Source organism: Ruditapes philippinarum, unplaced genomic scaffold, assembly GCF_026571515.1.
Source record: "Ruditapes philippinarum isolate M1 unplaced genomic scaffold, ASM2657151v2 ctg1745_1_1_1_1, whole genome shotgun sequence".
NCBI classification, from domain to species: Eukaryota; Metazoa; Mollusca; class Bivalvia; order Venerida; family Veneridae; genus Ruditapes; species Ruditapes philippinarum.
In genome coordinates, this window is record NW_026863729.1 from 13,228 (window position 1) to 39,995 (window position 26,768).

The 26,768-nt window shown below is 32.8% G+C and overlaps 1 protein-coding gene and 2 long non-coding RNA genes across 3 annotated transcripts; 2 read left to right on the top strand and 1 right to left on the bottom strand.

Moving 5' to 3' along the window:
• The first annotated feature begins 1,784 nt into the window (after positions 1–1,784).
• On the top strand, positions 1,785–7,253 carry LOC132723151 (uncharacterized). Its single transcript, XR_009624707.1, has 2 exons — positions 1,785–1,979; positions 6,852–7,253. It is a non-coding gene; the product is annotated as an uncharacterized LOC132723151 (long non-coding RNA).
• On the bottom strand, positions 2,469–4,812 carry LOC132723148 (uncharacterized). The gene is made up of 3 exons (XR_009624705.1): positions 4,265–4,812; positions 3,761–3,835; positions 2,469–3,198 (listed from the first exon to the last, which is right to left on the bottom strand). It is a non-coding gene; the product is annotated as an uncharacterized LOC132723148 (long non-coding RNA).
• A 1,973-nt stretch (positions 7,254–9,226) lies between the features above and the next one.
• LOC132723152 (DBH-like monooxygenase protein 2) lies at positions 9,227–23,771 on the top strand. Its single transcript, XM_060707826.1, has 11 exons — positions 9,227–9,383; positions 11,170–11,365; positions 12,594–12,726; positions 13,418–13,522; positions 17,241–17,435; positions 17,948–18,114; positions 18,949–19,192; positions 20,153–20,249; positions 21,035–21,201; positions 21,649–21,718; positions 22,545–23,771. The coding sequence occupies exons 1-11, from the start codon at positions 9,370–9,372 to the stop codon at positions 22,888–22,890; spliced, it is 1,734 nt and encodes a 577-aa protein (XP_060563809.1). The 5' UTR covers positions 9,227–9,369; the 3' UTR covers positions 22,891–23,771.
• The last annotated feature ends 2,997 nt before the right edge of the window (positions 23,772–26,768 follow it).

Genomic DNA, 26,768 nt, shown 5'->3' on the forward strand with positions numbered 1-26,768 from the left:
TGTAATAAGTTAACATTCAAGATCAATAATAACATAATTACACATACTTTAAAGGTATGCCTCAGGAATACAAATAAACCAAATGTTTTAGAAATGTCAAACATGTGTTAAATCATGTTTTAATAGTTGTTTTAGAGCATGTAAGATGTTTAATAACTGAAAAAAGTAGCGCTGAAAGTGCAGTAATATGTCGGTAAGGTAACAAAATGTAAACAAAGTAGAATTTTGATTTCAACACAAAACACTAATTTACTATAATAATATTAATTGTCAACAGAAATAAAGGAAGCAAATGACCGTTCATCTATATTGCAAATGCCTATTATTTTGGAAACTGTAACAAAGTAGAAAGTTTTTGAGGAATAAGAATGATACTATTTCAAAGGCATGTGGACCTTCAAGTATAATGATCACTACATATTAAATGTGATAATTTGATAGTAACATTAATATCTATAGAAAATTGCTGATAATTTGTCAATTTAAAAATTGAACATGTTCACTACAGATGTAATGTGATAATGTGATAGTAATATTTATATCTATAGATAGTTACCGATACTTTGTCAATTTAACAATAAAGCATGTTCACTACGGATGTAATGTGATATTGTATTGTGATATAGTGGTCACTACAGATTTAATGTGATAAAGTGATAGTAAATATTGATAATTGCTTTCGAAACTTTGTCAGTTTAACAACAGAATATGATCACTACAGATGTAATGTGATAATGTGATAGTAATATTGATATTTATAGATAGTTACCGATATTTTGTCAATTTAACAATAGAGCAGAAACAGAAGAGAAAGTATATTTTATTTGATTTAAAGAAAAAATGCAGTATATGTACTTATTTAAGCATATCAAAATTTATTTTGTAAAATTGTTTTAAACTGTGCATAATGACGAAAAAAAAGAAGTATACAAAATTATCTGATTAGCAATTAAATGTATCAGATGCTTGATTAAATTGTACTATTAAGGATGGACGTTTTCTATACAGTCTAGTTTAAAAAGGTAATGTTGAAAACAGACCTACAAGTGTATAACGATAATATGACAGTTTAGTTACTCATAGTGGTACACCATTAGCCTTTGTGATAGAGGTTCTATTGCAGGCTCTCGGTAAACTAGGGGAAATAAGTTAGTAAATAAAATACAATCTACATATGAATAAATATATAAATATTTTCGCGGAAATTAACTCTACTAGTTCCTTTTCTAGGTGAAAAATGAAGTGTTGTTTGGCAGTATTCATACTTATTTCGTCGTGTGTCGCACTAAGAGATGCATGCAGCTGTTTTCCTGCAACAGACACTGAAAAGTATTGTGCAGCATACAACGATTATGGTTAGTGTTGCAGTCTTTAGAACTGTTTTGAGTTTTTCGATTTGAAAAGTTATACATATACAGTTTAAATAAAAACACCGTTACTCGAGAGGTAAACATAATTGCAGTTTTACTAGGAAGGTTAATAGAACAGCTTTAGTTTAAAGCCATCTATCAAATACAATACAAATTGTCTTTCCAGTGACATATTCCATGTATCGGGTCGTCTACACCGGGTATGTAAAGGTGCCACAATCAGCCATAGAATGGGGAATATGAGCAATAGTAATGTGACAGTAAATAAACTAAAGAGACAAAAGCTTTAAATTTCGGGTGGGAAATGTAACAGCTTTAACATATACTACAGCTTTAAAATTAACCCGCTTTAATGTGTACGACCGTTTTTAAACCAGGGAGGAAAATAAGACAGCTTTTAGAGCGAGAGAAAAATATAGCAGCTTTATTAATATTGTAATAACGAGGTCATTTAGTATATTATAGCACGGATTAATATTACATTATATTAATATATTGTAATATAAATCCGTGATGTCAGCTATTCTTATACAAGTAACGAACGGCAGTCAAATTGTTCAAAATAAAAGGAGATACAGGATCAATGTATTGAGCATAAACAATATTAAGGTAAAGTAAACAATCATATTTTTATGTGCTATAGTGACGGGTTTGTAATACAATGTTTACTTACCTGTCGATTCTACATTTGATTTTGTATTTTTTTAAGATTTTGAAAGATAAACGATGCTGGTATGGACAAACTTACTCTTTCCTACCCCTTCCCCTGTCCACTTACTTTAAAAAAGGCTGATTATACTTGTTTGTTATTTTTATCCGCTCTGTATATTAGTTCAGCAGATGATTCGTTTGCTGATCAACAAAATAATAACTTAACCAAACAAAATGATAACTTGTCTCAACATGATAATAACTTGACTCAACAAAATAATATTTTGACTTAACATATTTGTAATAATAACTTGACTCCACATTATAATAACGTGTTACTGTTTTCTGACGTTAGATCATATAATATAGCCAAACACGCTGTAATAAATATACTCACAGCTTCATTTTACCATGACGCTCTAACTGGAGAAATATCCCGACCAGAGTTTACGTTTTATATTATTACCATTTAACTACAGTAACTGTACTGTTATACTATTGTATCATTCAACTACCTGTACGAAATTTTCTGCACGGAAATGGGGCGGAATTCAAAGGCAGATTCCGCCCAGAAATTTAAATTCTCCCCCGAATATACAAGTGTTAAACCATTTGCTTTTGGCACGGATTCCGGCCGGATTCCAGGCGGAAATGGAACGGATTCTGGGCGGAATTAGGACGAAATATGCAAATGAGTTGGGGCGGAATTTTGAAGCGGAATCTTAAGGCGGAATTTGAAGCGGAATCTTGTGGCGGAACCTTGGGGCGGAATTTCGGAGCGGAATTGTCAAACAAGATTCTGGGCGGAATTCTGGGACAGAATTCAGGGGGCGGAATTTTATGAGTTTAACATGATCACATATTTTGGGATAAAATTATCAATAATGCATCACATTAAATTTTCTTTCACAAAATTTAATAAAAAAAAATATCATATCCTTTAGTCCAAATACAGAATAGAATACCCTACATTCACTATAACACAAACAGTTTTTTTCTAGCTGCAGGTTTTGGAATCTTAGAATCCAACACTTTTTTTGCAATTATTTTGCTGGAAGTGTTTCAATCATAAATTTGTTTCAAATGTTTCTGATTATTTAAATTACTATTTCTTTAATCCATGTCTGTTTTAAGTCCACTGCCTGTGTTTCCTAGAACTTCTTGTGGTTGTGCTAACCTTTAATAATAAAATTCATAATTAATTAAACAAATATTTTGTAATGAATTGAGCCGTGTCATGACAAAACCAACATAATGGGTTTGCGACCAGCATGGATCCAGACCAGCCTGCGCATCCGCGCGGTTTCATCAGGATCCATGCTGTTCGCTTACAATCCCTATTACAAGTAGAGAAACTGATAGTGAACAGCATGTATCCTGATCAGAATGTGCTGAGGCGCAGACTGGTCTGGATCCATGCTGGTCGCAAACCCATTATGTTGGTTTTGTCATGACACGGCTCAATTATGTTTTATTGCATAATTATATGCAGTTATATTTTATATTTTTTAATAATATCAAATTTTATGTTTCAACAGTATTAAATATTAACTATGCTTATAAAGCATATTCAAAAATAGTAAAGCAACACAGAATCAGTTATTCAAGTGTACAAGTGTTTAAGAATTGCTCTGTATAAGAATTAACTGACTGCTTTATTTGTGACACTATTTATTACTGGTTATGTATTTTTCAAGGAAAGATGTTGAATAGTTAAGTATAGAGATTTAAAAATATACCTTTTCAGGATTAATACTGCACATCATTATTAAACCCCTGGCATCTCACAGTCAGCACTTAAGTCCCTGAGCAGCCTGCAAATTATGAGTGTAAAATGTAATTTTAGATTGTTCCATAGGAAAGACAACACATACATGTAAAATAATAAATGATTATGATGACCCTGTTCAACTGTACAAAACTACTGATTGTACCATTTAGTCCTTTTTAATTAAATTTATTTAATTTGTTTAATTTCCAGGAAATGAAAAAGATATACTTACATGCTATTTATACAATATAGATCTACACAATCATTATATTAACAAAAAAATCATTGAATAATTTTTAACTTGCAAATAATACATGTATTAAAGATTTAAAACAATTATCAGAAAAAAAACAAATGTATGAAGTTGAAAATACTAAAACAACAATGACCTCTTGTTACAAATTTTAGTTCAAGGCTACTTAGTATTGATAGTCGTCATATTAAATTAATGTAACTAAAAGTTAATAATTACCTGATTATGTTATACATCTCCTTGTCCCATGTTATCATACCAATTACTTTAACACTTTGAGATCTTAAACAAAACTTTACCCCAAAATTGTTAAAATATCAAGTACATCCTCTGTAATTTGCACTCTTTTTGCATACCCAGATATCTTAGAATTCAAAATTCACAACAGTTTACTGTATAATGGACCGGTCCATCATTATGTTAAACAGGGTTAATTTACTCATCATCTTAACTTTCATTCATTGAATGTAAAAGAAAAATCAAATAACAAATAGTTAACCTATAGCTCTTCAGCGCTTCTTATGTAAATTCTTCCAAGTATAATTTCCAATAACCGTAAATTAACCTATAGCTCTTCAGCGCTTCTTATGTAAAAATCTACCAAGTATAATTTCCAATAACCGTAAATTATACCATACCCAGACTATGGTATAATTTTCAGTTTTGAAGATCTAATGAGTAAGTGTTTCTGTGCGGAGCTATAGGTTAAAACAGATACACCATTGGTGCGTTGACGATTTCTGGGTTTGCATAAATTATACCATAATCACGTGACCTTTCTTATGCAACCTCACTCGACTTCGTCTCGTGAGGTTAAGGCATAAGAAAGGTCATGTGACTATGGTATAATTTACGCAAACCGAAAAATCGTCAACGCAGCAATGGTATATCTATTACATATATATATATATATAAATTTTAAAAAACAATTACAAATTTTTGTACAAAAAAATTGCAATATGTCCTAGACAAATTCTACATATGCAATTCATAATGTTATCTCTCCCCAAAATAATTACATGGAACAGCCTGATCTGTTGGAATGACCAGTCATGCATAGATGATGGGAAACTGCTGGTCAGTAGAGTTTTATCAGAGCTCTGATCTGTGTAGTGTAAAATCTGGGTGAATATAATCTCAGTGAATATACATTGTAGTATTTATTTACCTATGGTAAATAAAAGCAATTATTGGGCATATTGGTTGATCAATTTTATATAAGGGCATAATATATGAGATTATTTCATGCACTGTTTTGTTTTGTTTATTTTTTTTAAAACAAAATCATGAATTCTTAGAATTTAAATTGGCAAGCACACTCATAATCTTGTCCCGATGTGACTGCCCTATATTCTATAGTATATTCAACTTTAAAAAGCATTCTTATTTTAATGTTACTTTTAGATGATGTCCTAAAATCATATTTAAAAATTCATAATACAGTAAACGTATTATAATACAAGCTGTATGAAAAATCTTTATATTATAAACTTAAGCATTTTGGAGGTGAATGTTTTCAAATTCTACACTAAGATTATTACAGTTGTTTTTCAGAACAAACAATATAAATTAGTCTGACAATATATTGTTAATGCCACATTTTTTATCTAAAAAGAAGGCCTATTTTAATGTCTAAAAAAATAAAAATATATTAATTCTAAAAATACACCTGTAATTATTGGTTCAGCAAAAAAAATAAGTACAGTAGGTAAAATTTCAATGTCTGCAAGTGCAAAAACAAGAGTACAATTATGATTTGGACATCTTATATGTGAAATTCTGTTCAAGAAAAATGTTTAAGTATAGAATTCCGCCCATAGTGAAGACTATTCCTACCCCCCCCCCCCCCCCAAAAAAAAAATTCAAAGTTGAAAATTCTGTCCAAGATGAAATGTTTAAGTATAAATTCTGCTCAAAATAAAATTCCAGCCGGAATTTTTCTAGTTTTCTGCCCAGAAAAGTGAACAAAATATTTTTCTTGTGAGACAGAATGGCACGGATTTTGCGTTTCCGTCCCTGGTCCGCCCAGAAATCACTGATTCCGTGCCAATTTCGTGCCAATTCCGCCCAGAATCCGTGCCAAAATTTCGTACAGGTACCGCATCTATTAACTATTTCTTCATTAAACTAATTAACTACTGCACCATTTAAGTGCTGTATCATTTGACTATTTACCACAAGTTAACGAGCATTTAACTACTGTATCATTTAACTACTTACTATTTTACTACAGTACCATTTAAATACAGTATCATTTAACTACTTACAATTTAACTTTTGTACCATTCAACTATTGTGCTATTTAACTACAGTATTATCTAACTACATTATAATTCAAGAGCATTACAATTTAAGTACAGTTCAATTTACAAATGTACCATTTAACTACTGTACTTTTTAAATACAGTATAATTCAACTACATGTACATTACAATTTAACTACATTTCAATTGAAACACTACCCAATTTGCTACTGTACTTTTTACTACTGTTCCATCTGACATCTGTACCATTTAACTACTGTACAATGTAACTACTTTACCATTAAACTACTGTACTATTTAACTACTGTACCATTAAACTACTGTACTATTTAACCACTGTACCATTTAACTACTGTACCATTTAACTACTGTACCATTTATCTACTGTACAATTTCACTTTTGTACCATTCAACTGCTGTACTATCTAACTACTGTATAATTTAACTACATCATAATTTAAGTGCATTACAATTTAAGCACTGTACTATTTAACTACTGTACCATTTAACTTTTGTACCATTTTCTTGTTATTTTGTTACAGGTACCTGACGGTAACGGAAATCAGACGATACTGCAGATGTCGTTATGTAACCTGCGCAAAAAGTATGATGCAGAAGCTGACGTTGACTTTGTAGCACCGACCTGCTAATTCAAATGTCTCTATCTTTTATTACAATATAGTCAACCCTGTGTTAAAGACCACTTCAGAAAAATCCGCACAAAATACTGTCTATACAAGTCATGTCTTAAAATTAGTTTTTATTTGCGTGTTTGACTGTCTTAATACATATCAATATTATGAGACTGATTAGCCAAATAATTTTTACAAGCTTAATTTTTAGAGACCATCAGAAATAAAAGAAAATAGTGATAAAGATACTATAAAGAAATCTACTGACACATTATTTTAAAAATGAAGTGTTCAATAGATTGCTTTTTCTTACTTGATGTTATTGTTTATTGACTTTCTTTGAAAGAAGAAAATACATTTGTAAACGTCCATCTAACAGACTTTTTAGGCAATAGTTGTGGACATCTATCAAGCAGTTCTTTAGAAAATCGGTGACAACTTATAATACATTACGATAGAAAACATGATGTTTCCCTAACTCTATTCTTAAATCATTTGGTATCATTCAAAACTTTATAAAAATAATAATTTTTGATGTTCGCCATTGAATTTCATAGAAAATATGGTTGTGGGAGTCCAAAAGAACAAAAATTGTAGAAGTTTCTTTTAGAAACGTTCAACAATGAATATAAGAAAATCAATTGTAGACGTCCATCTATGAATATAAGAAAAGAAATTGTAGACGTTAATCCGTGAATATAAGAAAATCAATTGCAGACGCCCATCCATTAATATAAGGAAATAAATTGTAAACGTCCATCTATGAATAAAAGAAAATCAATTGTAGATGCCCATCTATGAATAAAAGGAATGAATTGTAGACGTCAATCTGTGAATATGAGAAAATAAATATTAGACCTCAATCGATGAATGTAAGAAAATCAATGGTAGATGTCCATCCATGGTTTGCAGAAAATATGTTGAACTCTTTGAAATTAAAAAATCTCATTTGTTGTGGACGCCGGTCCTTTATTCTGTTGAAGACAACCTATGAATTTATTATAAAATCGGTAATAGACGTCCACCCATTATTTTAACAGAACAACAATTGTTGATTTATATCCATTATTCTCAAGGAAAGTAATTTGTGGACGTCCCATCATTAACTTACACAGAAATCGTATGTGGACATCTACCCATAAATTTATCAGAATAATAAGATTTGGACGTTTATCAACAAATTTTTAATCCAGTTTTTCACTTCCCAAATGAATTGGTTAGAAATCACTATGAACGTTCATCAACTAATTTGTAATTAAACCATTTTAGGGCGTCCATCCATAAATTATAATTATCTAATTGTTTATGTCATGCTAAAATCGATCACGGACGTCCAACCATGAATTGATAAGAAAATCAGTCCTGGACGTCCATCCATGAATTGATAAGAAAATCAGTCGCGAACGTCCATCCATGAATTCATAAGAAAATAAATCATGGGTGGCCATCCTGAAATTTATAAGAAAATCATTTGTTGAGGTCTATCCAGGCATTTGTACGATTTATAACTAAATTAAAATCACCTATTGAACTTGAAAAAATAACAGAGTTATAAAATGATAATGTAGAAATATTCAGTAAAATCTGGCAACCGTTTCTCATCTAAAAAACGGCTTATTTATCCTGATTTCAATCATCTTTTTCAACCTTTTTTATCCGATAAAAAGGAGCCATCAAATAAGGTATGAAATCATGAATCGTTGTTAATTTAAACAGCTGCATGCGCTCACACACAAAAGTGATTTTTAAGGTCAGTATGGGATTGTTTCTCGACACATACTGATCATTTGGACGGGGAGAATAAATAGGGACATTCTTATTGCTGGGGCCCGGGAAAAACATTTCTTCAGTTATAAATTTGATCAGTATAAATAAATATTAATTTACAAAATACAATTTTCAAAACAGATTTTACATAAAAAATCGTGTTGTGCTATATTTTCAACTTGGATTTTTCTATTCAGATTCAATCATTTTATTTATGTACCAGGTTTTGAATGGTGTAACCACTTATTTAGTTCTTCGTGATTTACCTTCAATAAAGCGCACCGCTTAAAAGTAAACTATCGTATCTAACAGGAAATTGTATACAACTTTCATTCGTATAACATCAATGTACTTTTTGTTAAATTTTCAAACGTACATACCCCTGCCTTTATTTAATGAAAGGTGTCACATTTCAGTAATTTTGAAATACTATTTTTTGTCTGAAAAGATGACACATAAATATTCACGCACTACTGAATAAGTAGTTCAACGACAAACGTTCATGAACTAGAATTTACCCTGTTTAAATTTGGATATTTTTTTTTACATGTGCATCCACCCGAGACTTTAGGTATAATTGAGACATTATAGCTATTTCAAAACAGACGGAATTTATTTTTCGTTAAGCGTCTGTAAGGAATTTTACTAAAGAAAAGGAAAGATGGTTGATTTAAGGTAAGTTATGTTACGGCACTATTATTAATGAAGATTTAAATCTTAAATTATAACATAAACAATTTAATAAACAGTTCTCTACCTATATCAGCAATATCAAGCTATAGTTGGCAATCGATTGTTCAATAATTACATATAGATATAAGAAAAATATGTAACATGTAGATACTTATTAAAAAGGTTATTTCCGATAGATTATTTCTAATAACAATTATTGCCAATTATGTTGATTAAAAAAGGCTGTGTCTGTATTAAGTTTTTTTAAAATTGCAGTCAGTCTTCAATGCAAGTTGCGTTATTAACAATTTGAATTTTCATTGTTTTGAAAAGGAAAAACAACCCTATCAATTGATACAACGTTGATAAAAATTGCTTCTGTCATGAGAAATGAGGGCATAAGTCTACGAATCGTATACTACTATTTGGGGTAGGGGGCTGATTTGTCGGCCAGTGGTTACGCACTGTAACCCTGAGCCGCAGGTCCAATCCCCCGCTCCAACACGATCTATACTAATGGTCATTCAGTGTAACATTGAGAATCGAGGTCTTGGCTTTACGCCAGACATATAGAACAAGGTTATTCTCTGCAAAGGGGCAACTGCTGTACCGTTAATAACAACACAACGGTGTCGTAAAATAGTAATAGAAATGCGTAGTAAATAAATCGAAAGAAAAGAAAAGCTCAATTTGAGTTGTCTGAAATCAGGCGATCAGTTGCAGGTTTCTTAAAAAAAACTCTACCAGCAATAATTGATTGGCTACACTTATATAATACCAATGAAATATTTTGTTAGGGACAGTTATATTTTGTTAACATGTGATATCCATGTTATTCCAAATAAAATATTCACTCCTTTCGTGTTTTGACATGATGTTGATGATTACTATTATAAATAAAAATATGGGTAAAGATTTGGAGAGGATACTCAGGGTTAAGAGTTTTATTCAAAACATACTTCAATAATAACTGGTTCAATCTATTCATCTTAAGTTATCCAATATAGGTCAAATATTTATACTTTAAGTTATAAATACCGATACTGTATCAGCATGATTTACACAATAAATTTATTGGTGTAACGAATTTACGGAATACCCTCAGGGCCATCACATATGAATGTTTACCAGAAACATCATTCTGATTTGTACGACGATGAAAATTCTAAAATTTCGAAACTGCGGTAAATAAATTAGTCTGGTTCCAGTCGCACTATAAAATTTAGTACGGAGAGAAAAGGGCGGGTAATCCAGACTTTAAATAAATACGCCCCATTACGATATAATGATTATGAAAATGTGACGTTACGGCGGTAATAAAAAGGCAGTTTAAATGCTTTTTACGACATACCTGTGCCTTAAAACGATGTTTTGACATGACGTCATATGCGTTAAACATTTCTAAATAACGTAAAGTCGTGCTAGATGTTAATGTCACAGTATAGGCGCGGTAATGAAACAAAATGACGATTCTCTTTTTATAATATATTCTCATTTTGGCATCGAGATAAGAAAATAATCGAAATTCGTATAAATGTTTATCAAATCTTGCAATAAATTCCGTAAATAACCTCAATAAATCCATTAAAAAACCTAGGTTCATTCAATACCCTCTCTGTAATGACGGTATTTTAATGTTTTATTTGATTTTGTTACACGTTAAAGATGTTTCAGAATATCATAATCATTCCTAAGTGATGGCTTAAATGGTGTTCCGTCTTTAACCATCACTAGATGACCATCAGGGTATGGTACATGTATAAAACCATTCAAAAATGTACACTTACAGACTGAGGCTTTTTGCCGCGATATGCGTGCTGTATCAAGTACACAGCTACCCAAATTTTCGAGAAAGAATTCCAAATGGTTTCAACGTCACAAATCCATGCAACCCCGATGGAAACTGGCTAGGTGTTGGTCATGAAGCCATAGGCGGCGGAGGAAAAAGGAATCCTTTTGGACTAGATTTTGCAGGTCAAGGTTACGTAAGTTTTAATTTTTAATCTTTATTTTATTTACTTTTTGTTTCTCTTTTAGAGGATTGTTTCGGTTCTAGTTATAATACATATGCCGCGTGACATGAGTCTCCTTATTGCAAGACACCAATGCAATGGCATGTTATCCCAAAAAACTTGTTTCGTTTTTTTTTTTTCTTTTTTTTTGTTGTTGTTTTTTTGACAAAGTATATATTTTAACATCTGTTCATACTCGTAGTCATAGTAACGGGTGCTCTGCTAGTACTCTAGTGCTTTGATTATGTAAAGAAATTAAATTACTTATTTAATTATATCCATTCACTTTCTATAGTTGGTGTCTCATTATTGTTTCAAAAAAGTTACTCATTTACCAATTAACGGAATCATATTTTGCTTCTGTAGCATTCTGGAAAATCATAAGTTCAAGTGATTTAGTATTTTATATGGAAGTCAAAATATTACTTTGTTTACATTTTGCTATTTTTATTACAAATAAGTTCACATTCGGCACTACTTTTTTCAGGTAATAAGCCTCTAACATGCTTGAAAACCATCATTTAAACATTAGTAACTTACGTTTATACTATCTAAAGAAGGATTTGTTTATTAAAGTCTTAGGCATAATGTGCCTATAAATTAAATACATGTAATTATTCATTTTTTTTTGCCGGATTGTGAAATAATTTCTTATATTCGTCGCTATATTATTTACTTTCAAGTCATATTATTTTACTTAACATTACTGATGTCGTGAGATGAATAACATGATATCTTAAATTACATGTTCAAATTTCGAGATCGCAAATATGCTAATTTCAAGGACCGGATGTGCGAATTGCCATCGTTAAACATCGGCTTTTCCCGTTTACTTCGGATAATATGCGAAGCATAATAGCCAACGACTTGGACCGCATATGCGAATTAGTGTATCGTTTTGGTTATCGCCTAAACCGCCTCCGTGGTCGAGGGGTTAGAGACGATGACTTCTAATTGGCATGGGTTCGATCCCCGGGAGATTCTTTGGTAGTTAAGCGCGAAGGAAGGTAGTCTAGTACTGGTGTAACTCTTCAGGAACAATGGTTAGGAAACTACCCGCCTATATGACTGAAATACTGTAAAATGAAACAAACAAACAAACAAACAAAAAACATAAATTATCTAATAAATCAATTCTTAAATAATCTAATAAATCAATTTGTAAAATGCTGCTGATAATTGTTTGAAGAATATTTTGCAGACATGGACAGACACATTATGTAGGAAAGATTCGGATGGCGATGGCAGAACCAATGGGGAGGAGCTAGGGGATCCAAGCTGTGTTTGGAAAGAAGGCTCAGTTCCTCAAAGAGGTTCTGATATTTCCCATCCAGGTAATATATAATGGAAACAATATACCCAGGGCGCCATTGTGTTTCTATGAACCTTAAATCTACGATTTGTATCTGTGAAAATTAAATCTACCACTGTGTATCTGTGAACCTTCAACCTACCAGTGTGTACCTGTGAACCTTAAATCTTCCATTGTATATCTGTGAACCTTAAATCTTCCATTGTATATCTGTGAACCTTAAATCTACCATTGTGTACCTGTGAACCTTGATTCTACCATTGTATATCTGTAAACCTTAAATCTACCACTGTGTATCTGTGAACCTTGAATCTACCACTGTTTATAATTATGTCAACCTTAATCTACCATTTTGTATATGTCAACCTTAAATCTACGATTGTGTATCTGTGAACCTTGAATTTACAATTGTGTACCTGTGAACCTTGAATCTACCATTGTGTATCTGTGAACCTTAAGTATGTTGTGTTAAGATACCAACAAATTATATCATTTTCAAACTCTGGTATCTGTGAATCTCACTGTCTGTTGATGCAGATGATTCTTGGGCAATAACTCCTTCCTGTCCAATAACAATTGTAATAATTTGGCTTTCTCGGACAATATTCCGTATTATTGAAGTCGCCCGATGTGTTCCGAGTAGTCCTATAATCAAATCGTTTTTATGTGAATATAATGTTTTTTTAAAAATATGATTTCTTATTCGTCGGCAGGTATCTGTGAGCCTGTCGGGAGTGAACAATGCAAGGGTAAAAACACCTTCCTAGAAACGTGCTCGGATATGGACTTTAAATGCGATGGGATCGACAATGACGCTGGTAAGAGCATCTTTAACTTCCACACGCTCCTCGTTGACATATGAAGTGTAATTTGAAACGAGTATGACTTTTAAAAAAATTAGTGTCGGAGCACCACATTAAATTCCGTATTCCGGTATATACCGGACAAGGCGCTCAAATTATTTAATGCTAAAATTTCGCAATTTTACCAGTCGATATGCACTTTAAAACATCTTGTTCATCTTTTTACTCTGATTTATATAGGAAATGAATAAAAACTGTAAGAAATGGCGAAAAATGCGATATTTCTCTTCTTTGTAATCATGATTTCTGCATCCGTTTAGAGGTACTGCTCCAACACTGTACATAATGAGTTAAATCCTCACTTTTTAATCATATATTGTTATCTTTATATACTATTTGCTTTTTATTGATCGTCCAATAATAAATCTGGAAAGTTCACGTACGCTAAAAAGTTTAATCGTTTTTTCTTAACCAAAATTCTACAAACTTCACTGTTTGTGTTCCCTGTTCTGTTGAACAGTGACATTTTAAAAAAAGTATTTCTCGAGTTCTATGGAGGGCGATCGTTGCCAAAATTCCAGTCATGTAATGTGTTCCTTTTGAAAACTACTTTTGAAAATGCGAACGTGTATGTCTAGCATTTTTTATTGTATTACTGCACAACAAATGATATGCCTCTTAATCCAATCTTTTAATTGAAGGCACCCGCTTTTAAATAACAAGTTTACATGTTAATCTCAACAACTGACATTACATGGAGAACAACAACAAATCTACAAGTTCGTATCTTCCAATTGCATATAATACATAAGCATATAATACATAAGCATGTTTGCACACTTGTAGATATCTATCCGTACCTGAAAAATACAAATGAAATGTAAAACTCGAATACAGAAAATAGAATTTAATAAAACGTGTTTCCAGTCGTAGAACTACAACAGTACGTTTACACAGTAACACGTTTAAAATGACAAAAGTAAATTCACAAAGTTAAACGATTTTAAGTCATGCATGACGCCCGCCCCTCTCTGAGTACTTACGATCTTCTATTACGAAATGCACGGACAGGTATAATACCCGTCGCCTCTCTCCTATTTCTCAATAATGTGAAGGAAAACACGGCGTCCATTCTAACTTTTTTATTTCTATAAAAAGTCAAATATTTTTTGTATCAAATGAAAGATTACTCCATAATCTTTGTATTAGTGCTTCAAAAATAAATTAAATAGATGTATTGAAATTTTTGCTCAAAATTTATCATTTTTTCCTCTGAAAATAACACTCGAAATGGTAAGAAAAACACGGCGTTCCCACCAAACTTTTTTATTTCGTAATCAATTTTGATAATTTTGGATTTAAATAAAAGTGTGCTTCATACGATTTATAATATATAATTATATAATGCCTAAAATAAAACTGAATTAAATCAAAATGAATTAATTTTTTCGTTTTAAAGTTTATCATGTTACTTTCTGTAAAATAGAGAAAATAAGAATCCCTAAAGAACGCTCAAAACGACAAAATTGAGAATGTTGCAGGCTCGGTTTGATTGAGCCTGTTCATGTACGGTAATGGAAAGTGCAAGTTGCCCTGTCCTTTTTATGTTTGGGGTCCGCCTGGGCTCCTTGCCGTTGGTTCTTGTTGCTGGGTCATATGGGGGTTGCGTTCATTGAACGCCGCCTTTCCTTGTTGATCTTGTTTTTCATATTTTACCGTCCACGCCCCCTAGCATCGTCTCAAGCAAAATTCACATTTAATATGAACTTGTACAATTTTGAAACTTCCGCATATGTGTTAATATGGCGATTATCATGGAACCTTCAATGTGACACGTACGTGCTATTCCATGAAAAACGGCATATGGTCCCCAAATAAGAAAACAGAAACACACGCTGAAATTCAGTAAGAGAAACATGGCGCCCCCTACTTACTTTTTTATTTCTTGGTCAGTTTTGATAAATTTAGACACAAGTAAAAGAATCCTTCATGAACTTTCTAGTGATGCCTTAAAAATGAAAATTAATTACGTATTTAAAATTTTGTTTCGAACTTATCGTTGTTTATTTTTTCTCTCTTAAAATCACGTCGCTTCCTTTAGATACTTTATTCAAAAAAGAAAATGAATATTGAATGAAAGTAAAGACCATAAGCTTTGGACAAGTATATTAAAAATCTGGAAACAAAGTGATCCCTCGGAAGCATTAATCACAACAAAATTACATAAAATATGATAAACAAGATTAACAAGGAAAGGCGGCGTTCAATGAACGCAACCCCCATATGACCCAGCAACAAGAACCAGTGGCAAGGAGCCCAGGCGGACCCCAAACAAAAACAGGACAGGGCAAAGACAGAGCACGGACAGGTTATTCACTAAATGATAAATAATTTGTAACTGATTAGGAATTCAAAGGAATTGCAGACTCGGTTTTATTGAGTCTGTACATGAGGGAAAATGAACAAGTGCAACTTCCCTCATGCCCCCTGGCACCGACTTGAGCGGTACTCTATTCTCAACACTTAATAGCGCTGGCATCAATGATCCCGAAGGACATGAAAAATATAACAACACTGAAGTTGAGTACGGGGCAACTTTTTACAGCTGCTACACGGCACTTGACACCTGCTGTTGTGAAGTATAAAAATCTTGAAACAAAGTGATCCCTCGGAAGCATAAATCACAACAAAATTACATAAGAAATGCAGACTCGGTTTGATTGAGTCTGTACATGAGGGATAATGAACAAGTGCAAAATGTTTTTATTTATACTGAAAATACCATATTAAAGATTGTAAATATGTGCTACGGGTAAGTTTTTTCTTGATTTCGGAAAGGAAATCTCGGTGGCCGCTTTTAAATCCTACTTTTGCAAATACTTGCATAGTTTTTGTTGAAAATGAAATTTGTGCCAATACATTTTTCAATGATACCAATAAAAGTATTGGATGGTCTTTAGATTATCAATAAAATTGCTCCCTTGAAGTTGGTCATTGTTTGCCCTAAAAATTTTCAAATCGCCGATGTTTCTCAGGAAAACACGATGTTAAATAATAAGTTTATGCATAAGTTATCTTCATCATAAATGGTAAAACCAGCAATTTTCAATTGATGTTGCTAGTGACAAAACTTTTGTAACAAATGAAACAAATATATGATATGAAAAATGCCGTATGTTGTCCTTCGGTTTTATTTAGAAATATGGGAGAGGCGCCGTTTTATACCTGTCCGCAATAGAAGTTCGTAAATACTCCGAGAGGGGCGGGGCGTTATGCTTGACTTAAAATCGTTTAACTTTGTGAATCTACTTTTGTCATTTTAAACATGTTACTGTGTTAACGTACTCTTGTAGTTCTACAACTGGTAACACGTTTTCTTAAACTCTATTTTCTGTATTTAAGATTTACATTTCATTTATATAATTTCATATCTATAAGTGTGCAAACATGCATATGTATTGCATGCAATGGAAGATACGAACTTGTAAATTTGTTGTCGTTTTAGATGTTAGGTCAGTTGTTACAATCTATGTAAACTTGTTATATAAAGGCGGGAACCTTCAATTAAAAGATTGAATTAAGAGACATATCATGTGCTATGCACGGGTACAATAAAAAATGGTAGGCATACAAGTTTGCATTTTCAAAAGTCATTTTAAAAAGGAACACTTTACATGTCTGGACTTTTGGCAACGAACGCCCTCCATAGAGTTCTTTATATATTCTTTTTCAGATAGTTTCTCTGTCGATGTACTACTCTCAAGTTCCCCAGTTCCCGCAAAAGAGACAACTTATATGTGTCAAGCAATTGACCTGAAGGATGTTGGGGTCAATATGGAAATGGACTACCATCTGGTCGCTACGAAAGGCTACGTTGACACCTTGGAACTTTTACATCACGTGGTGATTTACGGATGCAGGGACGATGGTAAGTCACGTGATCTTCATTTAAAGTGGTATATTACATGTACTTTTATCACATATTATGGATAAGTGCCACTAAGTGGTATAACAAATTGCCACATGAAATGATAGTAATAAGCCACATTGTCAGTAATTTTATTGCTGTGTTTACCAACGAAGCTGTGTACGACTTAAAATAAGAATTCGGATAAAAATCTCCATGTAAAAAATACTGATCTGCAGAGCAAGGATCATTGCTGTATTTCTTCCTACTCAATAATCTTATAACTTGAAAGTCTAATATTCCCTTTATCAACATATTTCGCGTTTTCAATACACCATATGATACTCCCACTGTCTCCCCAGGCTACACACACACACGCGCGCGCTCGCGCACACAACACACACACACAGCTCACACACACGAACGAGCACAAACACAGCCTAAGAAGCCCAGCTAAGCATCGCATCACTGACAGATGATCTGACCTGAAATACTACATGAAAAGGTTTCACTATACATTGTTTTTCTTTCAGCAAATATCGAAGAAAAGCAACGGTCACCCACGGAATGTTTCATGAGTAGAATCGAAGGCTGTGAGAACCTGATAGGAATCTGGACTGTCGGAACAACTGGTTTCTGTTACCAAGAGAATGCAGGCTTTAGGCTTGGCAAAAATGGCTTCAAGACGGTTGTTTTAGAGGTATAAATCATAGAGTAATCAGTGGCTGGGGTCAATGGCTGAATCGTCAAAGATCATTATTGTCCATAAATACAATAGAAATCTTGGGTGAGAACTGTTAAATGTAGAGCATCCCTATGTTGTTTCTACGTTTGTAGCCAAGGGCCTGGGGAACTAAAGAACATTGCGGTTCCTTTAAGCATTTATGGCTATTGGCTGGTAGATATGAAGATATTGTTAATCATGTATGAGTCTCATTCGACTTTTATAAAATTTTAGACAGTTGTCAACGAAAGGCCAAAATTACATTTAATTTTGTTCAGGGCATTTCTACGGAAGCGCATTAGTTACAGAACGTCTTGATTAGTTAATACTCGTATTTGTTGCACATTTGTTACTCCGTTTAGAATTAGAACATCATGCTGGTTCAGCTTTCTGTAAAGGACCATTGCACAAAAACTATTAATTGTACAAAACGTTATTAAGTTAAGAACCTATATCAAACGGACAGCGATCACTGCTATTGATTTTGGTACAATTGTGTCCTGTATTACTAAAGACTTAAAGTCTACTTTACGACTTCCAACAAAGACACACATTTCAACCTTAAAGCTTGAAGTGGTGCCCACCTGACTTACAGAAAGCTCTTGTTTCAGCCCGTACGTAAAAATGTTGTAGAGGAAGACATCTTATTTTAAAGCGTGTGTCCAATCGGAACTCCTCTGCTATTATTCATAATCCAAAGTGTGACGGAAAGGGCCGAGAAGATGAGATTGGTGTGTGTCCTTATAATAAAGGGAAGTAATACCCGCTAAGCCGAAAGCATTCTTGAGTGTATGTTTTTCTTTATTTCAGCTACACTGGAATAACGTAGAGGAGAAGAGCACATTCGTTGACAGCTCAGGAATATCACTTTACCTCACACCAAATTTAAGGTCTAACGATGCTGGTATGTTTTTGATTGGACAAATGGACATGAATATACCGCCATACACGGCCCGCCACACCGAGGAGGGGACGTGCAGCTCTAAATGCACGGAAAAGCTTATGTCGGGCAATATCAATATCGTCGGAGCTATGAATCATATGCATGGGCTAGGTAAATCTACAAAACTTTAATCATCGTATGCATGGAATTGAAGTAAAAACCCTACTTAAGACCACCATTGAATTCAGACCATCCGCTATTAAAAGGCCAATTTAAAATCAAAAACTGAAATTTTGTGTTCTTTATGTCATAAAATATATAAGCTATGATAATAATATCCACAACTGAGACCATCACGCAATTAAGAGCACTTTTATCCAGTTCCGTTTGTGTTCTTAATAGAAGGGTTTTACTGTAGAATAATTTAGAACACTTAAGTTTAATTGGACCAATTTTTGTAACTTGTAGTAATAACTTTCATGTCCAATTACCGGTATAATAATTATGATGAAATAGGACACTAGTGGGGCTCGAGCTAAGATCCCTGTGATAAGAGTCGGACACCTTATCCATTTAAACATCGTTCAGCTGGTAATCCATGACAATCTGCAGAATAAATATTAAACGATAAGTTTCGATATTTTACGGTTTAGTACTTTAGATTGCTTATCATGCTGTAAACGAATTATGGATGTGCAAGTCACAAGTTTTAGAACATAATCTTTTCCATAAAAATTTACTTATAATTACTTCAGGAATTTAACGCAGTTTTGTCTGTCTTAATTAGTGGCGGTAATTTTACTTTTATTGTATTTTAATTATATCTCAAGTTTTCAATTTGACACAAACCAGAGGCATACTTTAAGAAATTTGTTCCCGTTACATCTCATAAAGCCTGGTTCCCGTCTTGTTGGCAGTCGGGGGCAGGCGATCCAGACCGCTTCAGCACCGCCCCTCCTTATTCAATAGGCTTTAACATGATAATTATGTATGCTCTTTGACGTTATCATTGCACGAATTTGGAGGTCTCCCTTTGTACAAAATAGTTAGTCCGCCTATAAATTCATAACATACATCTTGAGTTATTATTTTTCTTGATGGTAAGATTATTGAGATATTTCCTGTTTATAGGTGCTGCGGCAACTTCAAACATGGTGTCTGGAGACGGGAAAGTAACTACTATCTCGCATGAGGAAACTTACGACTATAATTCACCAAAGTTTGTCGTGTTAGTAATTAGATATTTCTTTTTTACTTCTTTAATGTTCATAATTTTCTAATTTACTTATGTGTTTTGTTTTTATAAATAATCATTTTGATCTAGTACTGAATTGATTAAAACAAAACAACAAAAAAAGAACAAAACAACAACAACAACAACAACAAAAAACAACAACAAAAAACTGCTTGATGTTATATAGTTTTCATATCGACAAATAAGCAGAATGACAACTTTTTCATCAATTTATTTAAACTTTGCAATAGTTTGCAAGGTAAATAAAATCATTTAATGCGCAAATCTAGCGTTCGTCGATCTCGTGATGAATTATTTTACGCTTATGAAGCGCAGGGTGTATAATATTGGTATATAGGTGTTTAGTGATAGTATATAATTAGGTAGCGTAAGGTATAATATTAGTGTACAGGTATTTAGTGATACTAGTATAGCGTAGCGTAAGGTATAATAGTACATGTATTAGTATATTATGTGTGTGAAATAACTCTTAAACATTTGTGTCAAAAATCTCTTTGGATCGTTTTTTCATCAACGAAAAAAATTTATAACTTAGACGTGAACGTTGAATTTTTCATTGACCGGTACTGGGAGGATGGGGGCGTGGACGGTAGCTTGCACTTTCCACTATTTTCCAAGGACAGACTCAATCAAACCCAGCTTGCAACATTTTCAATTTTGCCGTTTTGGGCGTTCTTTCGGGGTCCTTTTTTTTTCGTCTTGTTTTCCGAGGCAAGAGGTTAACAATACAATGTATATTTCATTCTCTACATTTTTAGTTTCGAGGACCCATTGGTGATGGAACCAGGTTATAGCCTCGAGGTAAAATGTCATTTTGATTCCTCATCGAGAGGGGAGACAACTCGCTACGGGGAGGCTACTTCTGAAGAGATGTGTTTCACCTTCATAATGTATTACCCGGCGAAAAACTGGGAGCAGGGAGAGGGTAAAAACCATTTTTGTTTTCTTAACCTTTTTTCAGGAGTTTGTGTAACGACGTCGGTAGAAACGTCAAAATACTCATAATGAGCATTACAATAAATGGTGAATTATAACATATAGGAAAGTATCCCGAATCCACTCTCGTTAGTGAGCTACCCTTTCATTGACAGGGTTTGTGTGCCATACATGTTACAATTGTTCTTTTTTCAGACGTGATAAAGTATTTTAGTTAAAAAGCTATTATAATGCTCTTTTTAACGAATTTATAAATATATCATATTATAGAAGTTTTCTTTAAAGAGGTGGAAATATAATTTCTCATTTACACAAAAAGTCCGTCCTTTAAATTGGAAAGAAAAGCTACTGATTGCTACGGAATGAGGTCAAAACAAACGCCATTTTTATTCTAAGCTAGATTTTCATTTCATATGACATTGACTATCTTTTGCAGATTGCATTTCATACGGGGATATCGACCAATGCGCAGACGATTGCGATTATGAATCTTTAGGGAACCAGTCGTAAGTATTTCGCCAGGCTTTACCACGTGATTATCATGTTTGTTTCATTTCTGGGCTGAATTATCATCCATAAGTATCATCTTATGTCACTTTTAATATAATCATATCATTTATATGCATGCTTTAACTTGATATGTCCGAAAATGATGAGCCTTTGCCTCTAGTATAGAGCCGAGCCGGACTGCACATCCATATAGTATGACCAGTCTCTACACTGTTGGCTGACCAACTTCCGTTTTTCATCTCGATATCCACGTAACGTTGTAAAAATGGAACCTTGACAAGTCCATATGAAAAATGTACTTGTTTGAGTACCTGAGAGGCAAAAAACAGATTTTGCTCAATTTTTGCTGAAATAGAACAAAAATGGAGATATTCTTCCATGTTCTTGGTCTGGAAATGTCCAGGGCTATATCTAAATTATCTTTTAGCTGGGTACTTGACTACGCATCCGATGATAACATGGAAACTCTAACGACCCTAGCACCGCCCTCCTCTTAGCAGACCATACAATTTCTTTGGTGCGAAACCCTCAAGATTTTCAGAAATGTTTAAACGCTCTTCTATTCATTTTGCAAAACTTTTAAACTTTAAAAAAAGAATACAGATAAAACCAAAGTTATTGTTCTCGATTCGAAAAGACGAGGCTTCTCGTAACTTGATATTCGACATAAAATAATCGTCCTATTGAGATAAAGAAAAGTATAAGAATTAAGGAGAGTAGCTTAAAGTCATTTTGGTAAATTTAAAAATGCTCCGGACCATTTTAGTAACCAGGAAAATAAGACGATGCGTTTATTATACAAAATAGCATGTATTATTTTAGACACCCAGACACTATGAGAAGAAACGTCTTACTGTTGACACATTGTGAGCCGGGACATTGTAAGGAAGGGTGCATCGACGTTGTCCGTGAGATTTTCAAAGAGCCATGTTTTCAGGGGGTTCATCTCAAGAATATAAAGACCTCAATGAATGCTGAAGACCCTGGAACCAAACTTGCGATCATGGACTACTTTTACCGGCTAGACTCGTGCAACGCGGAACTCGCATGGGAGGAGTGCAGAAAATGGTCCGATGACGATCCCCCTGTGGTGGGCGGGGCTTCCAGAAATAACATCGCATTGTCCGCCTTCATGTGCATTTTCACAATTTTGAAATCTATAATGTAGCATCATATTCAGAGACACTGTTTGAGTTTTTAAACCACAGGGTGGGAACTGTTACGCGGTAAATAGAGTTCTTCTGGTAGGTTAACCTCTGACAACAGTGGCGCAGTTTGTGAATAAAATCAACGGTTTTCTATTAATAATATATAGTGCCCGAGTAGAAAAAATGTCGTCATATGTGATAATTATAAATCAATAATATAATTGTTTATATTTAACATGAAAGAATGAAGTGTAAAATCAAATTTAAATGATTAAGTTTGCCGAATGTTATGGGCCGGAAAATACAATATGTTGATTTATTAATCAGTGCCACCTCTTCACAATTAGATAAGGTCAAATATGTCAAAATTCAATTGCTAATTTTGTTATGCGGTAAGATTGGTTAGTATATGTATTCTTACGTAACAGTTCCCATACCACGTGTTAACCACGATACCACGTGTAAACCACGTGACGTGAAATGTCATTGTAGTTTTTTATCTTCATACTATAAACTGACTGAGTTATCCAAGAAAGCTAAATTAAGTTTGCATCCATGACTTGCATATTATTTAACCCCATTCCCCAATTAACATATCATTGAACGCATTCATCTTTTAATCTTGGCAAAACCATTCGTCATATTAAGGTTTGGTGGAAGATTTAGAATATGTACCTACGGAAAAGCCGACAGTACTGGGATCATAATTAGTCGGCGCAGACGTGCTTGCTGATCTTGGTCTGCACTGATCGTATAGGTAGAATCAGTTACCGCTAGTGGGCTATGATTACAATTGTTGAGCAAAAGTTAGTGTACTGTTGCGTGTTATAGACCAAACTTTGCACATAAAAATCATGCTTAGCTATTTTCTTTTGTAATAAACTATTCTTGTAACCCTTAACGTTGTTGTCGTAATCATTTTAAATCATAACGTTATATGTATTATAGCAAATTAGGTTGGTCTTAGCTCATGAAGCTTAGTTAAAGTGCACACATCTTATACGGAATGCATTTATCTTCATAGGATATATTGCGTCGTTTGAGTTCAAGTGAAAACATTACAAAATATCCTGGACGGTAGTTAGTACATGACTGTGTTTGTTCATTTTATAATATAGTTTTTGTTTTTGTTTTTTTTTTTTTTGTATTTTCTGATCACAGATCAGGAAATACAATGCTGACATTCAATATCTGCAACAGCGCTTATCAACGAAACATTCAACACAAAGTAGTTCTCAAAACAGCTTGAAACTACTAGCGATGTAAAATAAAGAAATATTTTATTACCACCTGGTTTTGGTCATGTCTCGGCAGGCGAAACACCTAAAGCGGATAACTAACCAGTTAACTAACCAGATATTTGTCAATGTCTATAAAAGTTACTGATTACTGATCTGAATTATTATCATTATCATAATTATTATTATCATTATTATCATTATTATTATTTTTTATCATCATCATCATCATCATCATCATCATCATCATCATCATCATTATTATTATTATTATTATTATTATTATTATTATTATTATTATTATTATTATTATTATTATTATTATTATCATCATTATTATTATTGTTGTTGTTATTATTATTAATATTATTATTATTATTATTATTATTATTATTATATTATTATTATTATTATTATTATTATTATTATCATCATTATTATTATTGTTGTTGTTATTATTATTATAATTATTATTATTATTATTATTATTATTATTATTATTATAATTGTTATTTGTGTGATTTTTAGACTAAGTGTACATAATTTGCTACATTGTCGTTCGTTATTTGAAGTATAAACGACACTCGAAAGCTACTCAATAGAACCAGGAACACCTTTTAGTACCCGGCAAAACAGAAAGACCCCCACATTTTCTGAATGTTTAGCTTTATCAAATATGCAAAGTAGTATATTTTTCTACTCATAAAAGCAGTTTTTTTCAAAATCAACTATTTTGCTCATCGTCCATATATTTTTATGACGTCATCAAACCACCAGGCGCCGAAGCCTCAAAATATGAAAGAAAAAAATATGATAAGAGCTAGAGAGAAAGCAACGTTCACTGAACAATTCCCAGCCACATAGGAAAACGTTTTTAAACTTCCAGCATGGCATGAAATATATTTTTTAAAGAGTCTGTATGTTGTAATTATTGTTGTAACCACACTCTTGAAAGTGATTTTTTTTCACTTTAAATCAATTAAAAGTGTGTCACAGCTAGTATGTAAACACTGCAGTGACTGTACCCTTTCTTGCGAGCCTATACAGTCTTGCGATAACACGCACGTGCTCGTGCTACTTATTATACATGTATATACTATGTGTCTAGGCCACTTGCGAAATCTATTAGATTCGCGCGTTTTTCTCGTAATCTTTGTGCTAAAAATTGTCAAATGTTACAAATTTTACATAAGTTGCGTAATATGTATAACTAACGTTATATACGCGATATATTTGCGAACTGGCTTTTATAAGTGCCTTTACGCGTGTAAGGAAAACGACAGCAATATTTATTTAATAATTTATGGGTAAATATATATCATCGTTATATGACTGAACATGCATATACTTTTTCTCAAAATTTGTTAATTAGGACCACCCAAAAAGGACATTGTAAAATGTCAGGCAAATGAAAACTTAAAATTTATAAAAGTACTTAAAACTATATATACATGTATGTCGTCGCCCTATTCTAAAAATGGTGTATCTACAATTTCCTCTTTTTTGGGAAAAAGGGGTTAAAGGTTCAAGACTTTGTAACTTTTATTTAATAACTCCTAACAGTGTGGACTTCTGGATTGGTATTATTTATGTCAACATGTGATGAAAGCACTTTGTTATATACCTTTATAATTTGCACTAATTGAAAAAATAAAATAAAAATATTTGGAGATAGACCAAAAATGTTTATTTTTAGATAAAAAAAAATACTCTAAAAATGAGTTTGCGGAGATATGACAAAGTAAGGCTAAAATTGTAAATACTTTTTGAGTTAGCATTTTTTAAGAGTAATAATTTTACTATAGGATATTAGTAGATTTTTATATTCTAAAGAACATTTTCAGCCAGAGTGGTTGAACCGCTGACACTGAATCACTTTATCTTTGTAAATTATTATGTCAAAGTGTAAATTCGTTGACGTGATCTCCAACTTGGGCCTTTCTCGATAATGACAATATAAAAGTGTGCCATAAAAAAAAGAAAAACAAACATTTCATAAAATTTTTAATCAATGAACTTGCTAAAACAAACTGACATATTTTGTACCATTATGAAAAATGAAATCATTGTAACCATCTCTAATATTGTGATTAAATGAATACATATCCAAATTATATTACCAAGAACACTTTTTTTAATTCACACAATTAAAGTCAACACCACATGCATTTATACCGCCTCTCAAAGTCTCAAGTATTGTTTGTGGTTTAATATCAGCGTATGAAAAAATATCTGCTCAAGTTCTTAACAATCTTTCAAGATTGCAAAATCGTCGTTTTCAAGATTTTACATCCAGTGAATTTTGCGATCTCACATTTTGGTGTTTGTCGCACAACGTAGATTTTAACTGGACATTCTAATAATATCGTCCATGAACAGGCTAAATCAAACCGAGCCGGCAACATTTTAGATCATGCCGTATTGTGCTTTAAGAATTCTGCTATTATCTAATAAATATAATCATTGATGACCCGCTCGCATGCAAACTTAAAATCTATGTTTAGACAAGACAGTGGTATTCCGATCCTATTGGAATGTTAAATATCTAAATCTTTTGTGAATATTTTAAGACTTGAAACAATGATTTATCCTAAACTGATGGCAAGTCAAAATTTCCCCACAGACTTGATGTTGTTGATATAAAAATTCCATAGTTTTGT